Source organism: Gobio gobio (assembly GCF_949357685.1).
Source record: "Gobio gobio genome assembly, chromosome: 6".
Taxonomy (NCBI): domain Eukaryota; kingdom Metazoa; phylum Chordata; class Actinopteri; order Cypriniformes; family Gobionidae; genus Gobio; species Gobio gobio.
Window position 1 is genome coordinate 43,544,927 of NC_137102.1, and position 11,538 is coordinate 43,556,464.

General features: G+C 39.7%; 1 protein-coding gene across 1 annotated transcript; it reads right to left on the reverse strand.

Moving 5' to 3' along the window:
• Positions 1-1,253: 1,253 nt before the first annotated feature.
• Positions 1,254-4,612, reverse strand: LOC307127782 (complement C1q-like protein 4). The gene is made up of 4 exons (XM_079819211.1): positions 4,310-4,612; positions 2,466-2,826; positions 2,075-2,200; positions 1,254-1,968 (listed from the first exon to the last, which is right to left on the reverse strand). Exons 2-4 carry the CDS (start codon positions 2,728-2,730, stop codon positions 1,685-1,687), a joined length of 675 nt encoding a protein of 224 aa, XP_079675337.1. The 5' UTR covers positions 2,731-2,826; positions 4,310-4,612; the 3' UTR covers positions 1,254-1,684.
• Positions 4,613-11,538: the final 6,926 nt, after the last annotated feature.

Genomic DNA, 11,538 nt, shown 5'->3' on the forward strand with positions numbered 1-11,538 from the left:
ATGTGGGTTATTCTGCTCTTTAGTCATTTATAATTACCCTAAGAGGTATATTTGAGATCTTGTTTGGTCGAAATATTCTTAGGATATTCTCAAATCAGGACCTCCTTAACAGGTGCAATCAAGATGATATGAACACCATCATCAGAAAGAGAAATTGGAGATGGGTTGGCCATGTCCTGCGAAAAGACCAACAGGACCAACGCCATTGGGCGTAATGGGCAGTAAGTAAGTTAGAAGTATATGGTATGCTCAGTTTAATAGAAAAGCAAGCAGGTTTAAAATCACTGCAACTTTCTCGCAGTCACAATGTCTGGCCTATACTGATGGAGAGATGACAAGGGCAAAGACACCCCAAACCCCCAAGTCCCAAAGTTTAGGTGAAGATTCTACCAGATCTCCCACATCATTAATTCCATCTCGTGTTTGTATGTTATTTTTTTCACAGGAGATGAAATAATCCCTGTAGAAGATATAGAGATTGTGTTTCCAGACATTGTTTGAAAGCTACAACATCTAGGCCTGGTTTCACAGGCAAGGCTTAGATTAAGCCAGGATTAGACCTTAGTTCAATTCAGACATTTAAGTAGCTTTTATAAACGTGCCCTAGAAAAAAAACATTACTGGTGTGCAACTGGAGACAAAACAATGGCACTGTTTAAGATATACCATTTGCAAGTTACTTTCAGTTAAAACAGCTCAAACATTTTAATCTGTGACTAAGTCACCGTCCACACGTCCACACCACGTCCCGCACAGTAAAGACCAGAAGGGATACAACAGCGGGCACTGCACACATCAATATTGTACTGTAAGTACTGTATTTGCATTATTCTAAGGGTTGGGGTAGGTGTAGGCGTTATCTAAGTAGCACATTTATTTATTGTTATTTTATTGTGATATTTTGCCTCACTTCCTACCATTGCTGTACCCCTTCTAGCCACAACTCTTCTTCTCCGTTTTTAGCGTATTTCTATGGCAGAATTACAGCGCCACATACTGGTCTGACATGTATACTTCATCGTTTTGAGTCGGTTTCAGTTGTATCTTGTGTGCGCAGAAATTTCTTGAGACAAGGAAAAAAAGATCGGACAGGGAAAGCTCGGGCTTCGTGTGGATGTGGCCTAGGTTTACGCCTTGTGAAACTGGGGGCTAACTGGGGGCAAGTTTGTTGAATATTAACTTTCTCTAATCCCCTCTTTTCTTTTCTTTTTTTTACAAATTACTCAACTACAATGAATGACAATTGAGAACCTAATGTGTGAGTTTCTTTTATTAAGGAAACATGGAGAATAACAGAAGTTGAATTCTGTGTGTACAATATATACATTAGGGATATTTAACGTGAACAAAGGTGTGCACATAATGCAAATGGGTTATTGTACACTAAAATCACTGTGCCTAACTAATATTGTTCAGTATAAATGTAAAGGACACGTCTAGCCAGTAATGGCAATAATCAAGAATCAACTACAAATTAAGTTTACAAGCAATCAATTTTAATAAAACTGTCAAAGAGGTCAAATTACATGAAATATGAATAAACAAACATAAAGGTTTTAACCTCAAAGACCATGTTCTGTAGTGCATTTATTTCACTCTTAAGTGAATCAGGATTTAAAAATTATTTAGCACCTGCATTTAAGACTTGTTGAGAAGTATGTTGAACTTAATGAATGTGATTAGGTCATCCAAGATTAAAAAGTAAATGGCCAGCAAATGAAGTAAAGTCATTTTCATTATTAAAGACCCATGTATTTTTCCAGAGACGCACATAGACATGATCTCCCTTCTCAAGAGTCAAAGTGAATGAATTAGATGCTGCTTCGTAGCGGTCACCTAGAAGATGATTAATAACAGTTACCGTCTGTTGTCCATTTTTAAAGAGTCTTAGATCCATGAGTCTGGTTGAGCGGTGACGTCCAGCGAGAGTGAAGAAATAGACACCTTTTACAGGTGCTGTGAAGATACCTGTAAAAGCATATGCAACAATTAACACTAATGCATTTTATACTCATTGTTTATTTCACATGTAGTGATCATAGTGTGATATAAAACTTTGATACAGAACACATACCAGTGGTTGGGTTGTAAGCCGTTCCTTCATTCACATAGACATTTTTGTAAACTACAGTGATCTCAGTGGTGAAAGGTCCAAGGTCACCAATGCGTCCAAGTGTGGCAGCGAATGCCACTTTATAGTCTGTGTGAATCAGAGTTCACATTCAGTCAAAAACTATCATGAAAACCTCTGTATAATATAACAATTACACATCTCAAGGTGTTTATTCCAACTGATGGTAAGTCAACAATAAACTGAATTATAAGCATGTGTTCTGAAATTACTTGACACTCATCTGCCAACAGATTTTATTTTATCCATCCATAGGAATGTTTAAGCATTCATTTTGTTTTCATTTTCCATCTGCAAATTTCACAAGCGAAATGAGAACAAACAGGGGGTTTACCTTTTCTCCTGAGCTGCTCCAGCTGTTCCTCAGTGGCTTCCAGTTTGTTCTTCAGGGAACTCACAGTGGATCTCAGCTCTGCCAGCTCAGTGTGGATCCCTGTGAGACAGCATTGCTGAAACTCACCAGAAGTCCAAACGGCACCTCTTTGTTCCACATTCAATTGCTCAGTCCTCTCAGCCTGCACTTCATTCTCTTGAACCTCAGACATACAGGCACAGCTGAACAGGAGAAGCAGCAGCGGATACAGAATGGTGCAGGACATCTTTACCTTAAAGTTCTGCAGTCATACCACTTAAACACTTTCCAATGTTGAGCTGGCTATTGCTGTGAGAGGATACAAGGACTGCAATGCAACTGTCTGTGAAAAATAATAATAATAAAAATAATACCGGGCTTCTGTTGAAGGTTCCCTACAGCCCTGCACAAGACACTTACAGGTAAGCTAATTGTTCCAGAAATTCCGGAAGCTCCTGATATACCACTGGTGGGTTGATGTTTAACTAATGACACAGTTTATGAGGAAATATGGGGAAATGTGTTTATATGTATTGCAGATAATCAGGTGTGAAACATGATCCATCTAGCAGCAAAACATAGTTTATAGAGCACAAGATGCACAAATATGAATTATTATAAAAATTATTATTATTGCTACTTATACACTCCGACTCAGCCACAAGAAAAGTGCGTACGTCTGCTCAGACCTTGAAGTGGCGGTAAACACTTTTCCACGTCAAAGACTTTGCCGTGTATTTTGGCGTACGCACACTCTAAGATCAAATCTGTGCGTACGCACATTTTATAAATGAGGCCCCAGATGCGGCGCGACTACGAGATGCGACAAATCAATCAAAAACCACAGCCAATCAGAACAGCCTGTGGGCGGGCTCTAGCGGCAAGTGCACGGCACCAGAGATTAATCTTGACGGCACTCTTAAGCAAATGGATAAGTAGCCTACATAATCAAATTCACAAATATTACACCATTTAAACATCACTAAATACATTTTACTAAGTAGTACGAGTTACTAAAACAATCTTTGTCATAGAATATACTTCTTTTTTCACAGTTTGACGTTCGTGTTTCCATTTGTTTAATATTTAAAAATCTGAGGTGAATTACGCACTAAATGATATTCAAAGTCACATTACACGCTTTTAACATTAAATAAAGCACATAAACACTACCGGAGATTATCATTGCCATGTTTTGTTTTGTTATTCCAGCAGCGACGTCGCAGAAATAGAAACCGTTTCTAAAATAGAATCATTGTGTGTCGCCGTCACGGTTGGTTAGGACAAAAACTCTAACATGGAAAAGATACCTTTTATCGCTTGTCGCGGCGCCGCAGCGCGTGTAGTTAGGACACGGTGTTAGCCACTGTTTTCTAATTGTCCCCTCCTGTGGAAGGCCAAACAATGTAGTTTGGCTTTCGCAACGAAAAACACAGCGTCTCCATGACATAGAGGTGCCGGCAGCAACAATACTACAGCGAGAATAAAAGTTACGCCTTCTTTCTTTGCGTATACATTTGGGCGGTGTTATGAAACTCTGCCCCCACAGACTGATGTAGATTTGTGAGGGCGTGTTTAAATTAAGCATTTTAGGAAGGTGTGGCTGAGCCCCAACACAACACATATGACCCGTGTACGGGATGCATATGGAAAATCTCTGATGTACCCAGCCCACAGGGTGGCTTCAGCACCAAGGAGAGCAGTTCCTCTAAAAGAGCTTAAACGGGTAGAGCTTGCGTTTTTTTAAAGATGACATTCTACCTGTGTGTTTCTGGATGCGGTTGTTTCCTGTTCTCACTGATGGCCACGATCACTGTCTCACATACCTGGGCATAAGTATGCTGAGATGGTGTTCGTGGATGGTTCATGTTTTCTCATGAGAACATGACCATGTCGGCACACCGGTCGACTCTTCTTTCTCTGGAAAGCTTGAGTTCCCAATGCTGTTGGCCAGTCGGCGCTCGTATGTAAAAGCCCAGCCGCAGTTCTGCTCCACATTCTGGGAGCCCGAGGAGATCAGCGAGAGCTTTCCAACGGGGAAAACCCGGATGGACCACTCACTTTTCAGCATGTTGTGTGTCGTCGAGCTTCCGGGCTGCGGCGTGGGTTGTCACGGAAACCAAGCGCTCGCTCGGCACTCTAGGTGCGTTCTCCCCTTGCCTATTTCCCATTGTAGCGCCCTCCCTGGTGGCCACAAGGAGAGGTGTACTTCGGTGACGTGAGGAGGGGAGGACTTTTTATTTGCTGAACCAACCCCCTAGGCCCCCTCGCCCTCTAGCGCATCGCAAGCTGTGCAGCTTCTGAATGGGATTGCTGGTCCTTCTCATGAGGGAACCTAGCGTTTCATTCCGGGCTCCAGCTGAGGATCAAATGTCAATCGCTGCATCGGAGAGAGGGCTGTTATGCTCTGGAAATGAGGAGGATGTTGAGCCCACTGTAATGGTGTGTGCTTATGCTGAATCAGATTCAGAGTCAACAGCCATGCTTTCCCGGGGTCTTTCCCGGAGATGCATGGAAAACTTGGTGGTATGGACTATATTGGTGGCAAAAAAACGGAATGCCAAAAGAGCCAAAACGTTTTTCCTCTCACACTACTCTCGTCGGTGGGGTGGCTGTGCTGCTGGCCGGCCACCTCCGCCTTGAATGTGAGGCCAAAGAGCACTCTTAATGAAAATTAATAAAGTACTCTTAATAAAGTCACTCGGCCAAATGATGTCCACCTTGGTGGTCCATAAACGCCCCCTGTCTTGCTTTGCAGAGGTGCGAGTGGTGGTCAAAGCACGCTTTAACGATGCTCCCATCTCAAAAGTGGGCTTTTTCGGCGACCTTGTCGAGAACTGGGCCCTGCAGTTCTCCGCAGCTGTCGCCAAGGGTGTTGCCCCCTGCTTAAAAAAAATCCTTCGGCACAACCTACTCTACTGTGTCCGCCGCATGAAGACGACGCCACCCTCTGCTGCTATTTAAGCAGTCTGTGAAACATAGGGTTGCAGAACCGATACTGATTTTAGAAAAATACCAGAACCGCGCGAAGTTCCTAAGTTTCGGTTCCCGAAAACGGTTCTGGTGCAATGTGTGTGCGAAGCGCTGGGAGCGTATCCTTTAATAGCGAGCGACAGCTCACCTTTAACGCAGTTCAGCACTGAAAGCCCTCGCGCTTAACACATTCACGGTTTTGCGTCAGATATTTTCGCATGGTGAAGAGAAAGTCAAAGGATTAATTTCCAAAGAATGAATGACGATGAAGCAAAATGTATCACATGTGAAAAGTTAATAACATGCAAAGGAGGCTACACTAGCAATTTGACAAAACATTTGCAACAGCACGGAATCAACCTCAAAACATGTACTGTTTTCAACTGTTTAAGGAAGACTGCTGCACCTTGCACGTCCCCATTGCCAGGTAGGAATTCATACACGGGTAAATGTTATTTCAGCAGTAATAAACTATAGACTAGAGAGAGAGGGAGAGAGAGAGAGAGAGAGAGAGAGAGAGAGAGAGGGAGAGAGAGAGAGAGAGAGAGAGAGCGCGCGCGTGAGAGAGAGAGAGAGAGAGCGTGCGCGAGAGAGAGAGAGCTGAATTTCCATTTATTATTTACAAGTTCGCTGAATAACTGAATTACTATTAAATTAATATACAACTAATTAGTAAATATAACTAATAAATGTATTTTATAACTTGGTTTTATTCAGATACAGAGAGAGAAAATGTAATAAGACAAGTGTTCATTTGAACATATTGAATTTTAATGTCCATAAATTCTTTTTTTTTGTTGCAAGAATGGCTTAATTAATACTGTAATATATGTTCAATAAAGGACTTTTTTTGACATTGCCAACCTGTAAATTAATTTGAGAGCGAGTAATAAACACAAAAAGGATTGTTTGAGTTGCGTATTGTGCCTTTTTCCTTTACCACTATTTGTTTAATAATTTTAATGGAACCGGAATCGGAACCGGAATCGTTAGGCGGAACCAGAACCAGAACCGGAACTGGAAAATTTCTCACGATTCCCAACCCTAGTGAAACATCACCCCTGAGACGGGCCACCCAGAGATGGGCAGGGTTGCTCTTCTCCAGAGGAGGGCCAGCAGATAATTTTTTTAGTCAAATTCCTGCCGAGATGGTCAATACATGGTGGTTTCTTGACGTGGCGTCAGAAGTGACCAACTGAATGGGAACATCCTGGTTACGTATGTAACCCTCGTTACAAAGGAGGGAGCTCCATGACTGCTGTACCCTGCTGGGGTGCCAAGTCACTGGCTCAGCTCCTCAGCGAAAACATGATTAATGCAATGCACCTGCTTCTCATTTATACCCACGCTGTGAGGCAAAGCAGCTGCTGCAATCATTGCATGCCAATGTGCATTGGCTCGTTAGTACGCTTAAAGTAGATTGGTCTCTCTGGCGAGATTCCTATTTGTCTGTCTCCTGACGTGGCGTCTCCATTCCCCCCTTTAGGGAATGAGGGTAACATATGTAACCGAGACGTTACTGGCATAACCGAATGGTGGAATACCGGCAGAGATAGTCAATACATGGTGGAAGTATTAACACCTTGTGTGTCACATTGAGAATCTTGTATTGATTGAGTCATACGTGACCCTAATCAATGACGCGACGGAAGCTATATCTGTTTCAGACTACATCTCAGTCAGTATGAGCTGGGAATAGGGCTACCTGGAAGACCTTGTCCTCATCTTGAAATGCCGCCAGCTGAATAAACTGATTGGTGAACTGGACAGACAATACAAATTCAATTTTTTTTACAATATAAGAAATATGCAATATGCCTTTGCGTACAAGTATAAGAATAATAATCATGTTTTGTAATTGTCTGGTGATGCTTTGAATTATGTTTATTATTTTGTTCTGTTTTTCTTTTGTAGCATTTGTATTTAAAATTATTTTACATTTTATATTTCTCAAGAAATCGTTTCTATCGTAGGGTGGTGTGTTATTTTATATTTGTTGTGCAGCAATTTGGCCAGCATTCATGTTGCTTTTAAGGTGCTACATAATTAAACATGACCTTGACATTGGATGCAGTTGCTCTGCAATTTCTCTCATGAGAATAAAAGAAGTTATCTATCTAGGTTATGTGTAAAATGTAGCACACATACAGAAACATTAAAAAAGACTAAAGTTCAGAATGATTTATAGTACAAATAACAAGTTGCAGAGGTTTATTACTTACAGCCAAAACAAAAAATGTTTTATGAACCAGAATTTTCTTGTTTTTTTGTACACATATTCACATATTCACAAAAAGAGTACAAAATTTTACCTTTTACGGTACAAGTGGCCATCATTGGGGTGGTACCCTGAAGGGTACATTTTTGTACCTCTAAGTCAGGGGTAGGCAAGTTCAATCAATTGAATTTCAAACCAATTGTACAGGTCCTAGCTTCTTGAAACAAAAATGATCTCCAGACCACATTACAAGGTACAAGGTAATGTAACAATAAAGATCACTTGAAGTTTAAGCACTTTTATAGTCTCAATTTATAATGGGACCAATTTTTCAAGACCAATATGCACAAAGACGAGAAATCAAATGAAAATAGTCAAAAAATCAATGATAATACAGTAAAACAGAACATAACCATTACGCAATGCAGGTTTCCAAAAATATATATACTTATTCCCAGTGCCTCAAAATGTTTGATTGTTTAACTTGGTGTATTAGATCTGAGTAGTACAACTGTTACAAGAAAATTTGAAAACCAGCTGATACTGACTTGATATTTTATAACAGTTGGATTAATGTTTAATTAACAACAAGGAAAGAAAATCTAGATTGTGAAAAAAAATTCCACACGTGAAGAAAATAACACCATAAAAAGGTTTAAAGGTGAAATTCAGTGTAATAATTTAAAAGGTTCATTGTATATGTATATACCACAATTGTTTGATTAACATTAATAAAACAGACTATATATTAGGAGCTACTGTACCGGATCTAAAATTATTTTAAAATAATTTTCCTCAACAGTTAACCAAATGTTCACATAACAGATAATGTTTGCATTGATACTCACCATGCAAGACAAATATTTTGAAATACTGTAATTGTGTTTACAGTAACTGTTATCTTAAGCTGTGAGAGGCTTCTTTGTGCGTGCGCTTCGGATCTGATAGTCAGTAATAAACAAGGGAAAGGTAGCCTACTCCTTTCAGAAACATACAAATAAAGATACTTTTAGATGTTTTATTACTATTCGGAGCATTGGGATCACTAGACTAGGGCTTAATGAAGTCATTTTTGTGAAAAACTAAAAATTGTCACTTGCCTGTAGCTCGATATTTTCCGGTGGGCATTTCGCGCACACACACAGACACACACACACACACACACAATATTGCCAAAAGTATTGGAACAACCTTCCAAATCAATGAATTCAGGTGAAGCAATCACTTCCATGGCCACAGGTGTATAAAATCAAGCACCAGGATATTGTGCCCTGACACAAAGCAAAAATGGTTCAGGAATGGTTTGAGGAGCACGAGTTTGAAGTGTTGACTTGGCATCCAAATTCACCAGATCTCAATCAAATCGAGCATCTGTGGGACGTGCAGAACAAACAAGTCCGATCCATGGAGGCCCCACCTTGCAACTTACAGGACTTAAAGGATCTGCTGCTAACATCTTGTTGCCAGATACCACAGCACACCTTCAGGGGTCTAGTGGAGTCAATGCCTCGACGGGTCAGGGCTGTTTTGCCAGGATAAACTGGACCAACACAATATTAGGAAGGTGGTCATAATGTTATGCCTGATTCGTATATATATATATATATATATATATATATATATATATATATATATATATATATATATATATATATATATATGTATATGTATATGTATATATATGTATATCGTTAGCCTCATAGCATAATTGCCTAAGTCATTTTTTGGCCCAATTGAGATATCTGCCTAACTTTACTGTCCTACCACTGCTGCATCATCCTGCCTTTCTGCCTATGTCCTTAGCCAATCACAACACTTATTAGAATCCAAAAACATTATCTGCCTAAGTCATCTCTTTGACTTAGGCAGTTTTGATACAAACAAAATGGCAGAAAACATGGGAAGACAGATGTCCAGAAGTGATGTATTAGCTCTTCTGTTTGATTCGTTTTCATCTGGTAAGAGTTCATATTTCTTAAATTTTCCAGACACTAAATGTAATTTCAGTCAATCAAAGGGATTATAAACTGTGTATTTAAACTTGACTTTTTTTGCTACAAGATATGATGAAGTAGCTAGCCAACACTAGCAAAATATAACCTCATTTCTGGTCAGAACAAATCTTTACAGTTAAGAAACATCACCATAAAAAGACATTTAGGCAATTTTAGGCAAGTGAAGTAATTTTTCAAGCATTTATTTTTTATTTTAAGGCGAGACACGGCAGGTGAAAACATAGTTTTTTCATGCAGTGGTCAATTTTGAGATTTTGGGCCAGTTTGCTCCCTTAACATGTAAGCTTTCATGTCAAAATAAAAAAAATGTCAACATTACACATTAAGGTGGTTATTTCATTATATTTTGTCACCGTGCGCCTTTAGATTTCTACCCGAAATCATCAAAAGTTATTACTCCATGCATAGCCTCATTGAGCGGCGCATCGTCAAAGATATTCACACTCCACGTGATTACATTGTCATCTTTGAGACTGCACGAATACATCTATCCCCATACAAGGTGACCCAGCTATACCACAATGACTTCATGAAGTTATCTGGGGCCTACGTCACCAATATTCGACCAGGTAAAAAAGTTGGTGACCCCACAGTCCTTGGCCTCCGGGCTTTCCAGTACTTGGCTGATGGTCGAATCCGGTACAAGTTGGATTTTGAGTCTGAATGGGAGGACCTGTCTCAGCGAATCAACATCCCCAAAGAACCATTCCACTGGGTCCCACTCTTTCCTGCCCAACTGCCAATTACTCTCAGGAAATTCAATGACTTGCAGGCAATGAAACCAGTACTACCAAGAGTAGCCCACCAGTACTATGACAACCTCCCTCATCAATAGACAGTGTGAAAATGAGTGTGCACAACACCTGAGTGGAACTTGGTGGGAAAGAAAAACAGTGGTTAAGGTTAAACATTAAGAAACAACTTGGTTAGGGTTGACAAGTTACACATCTTGGTTATATTTAGGAGAATAAAAAAAACTTTGGTTATGTTATGTTTGCACAGCACCTAAGTGGAACTTCGATTAAGGGTGGAAAAGGAAAACAGTGGTTAAGGTTAGACATTAATAAGAAACAACTTGGTTAGGGTTCACAAGTTACACATCTTGGTTATATTTAGGAGAGTAAAACAACTTTTGTTATGTTATGTTTGCATTTTTTATGTAAGAGAAAAAATGCCTAAGTCATGGCATATTCTGCCTAAGTCACTTTTATTGGTTAGGCAATTGATGATGGATCTTTTTCTTTTTGCATACTTGTTCACACATCTGGTTGAATTTACTGTTATAATATCAATAAAAAATAACAATGTGATTTCTAAAAAATTTGTTTTTTCTTGTTTACCAAAAACATTGAAATATGACTTAGGCAATTATGCTATGAGGCTAACGATATGTATATATTAGGTGTGTGGAACGGTTCACAAAACTGACGGTTCGGTACGTACCTCGGTTTTGAAGTCACGATTCGGTATGGGTTCGGTACAGCAGTTTAAAAAAATGGCTTTTTATTTATTTTTTATTAAATAGTGGTTTACTGAAAAAATTGTGTCTGTCCTTAAATGAATTAAATTATAACTAAAAGTTTCTTAAAAATAATGCTGTAAACTATATAGGGAGCCCTTACTTGCACATTATTGCTATAATATTAAAGGTTACAGGAGCTGTATGTAGGACTGTGGCCAAAACTGGTACTGCAATCACTTTCAAATTACTGTTGAGCGGTGTATCCCCTCTCCCCGAGATTGCCAGATAGGCTGCAGGATCCAGCAGGAACGTAGGCTGCTACACAGAGTTTTCAATGGCAAGTGACGAGACGTACACAGTACGTTTTTTTTCTTTCTGTTAATTATG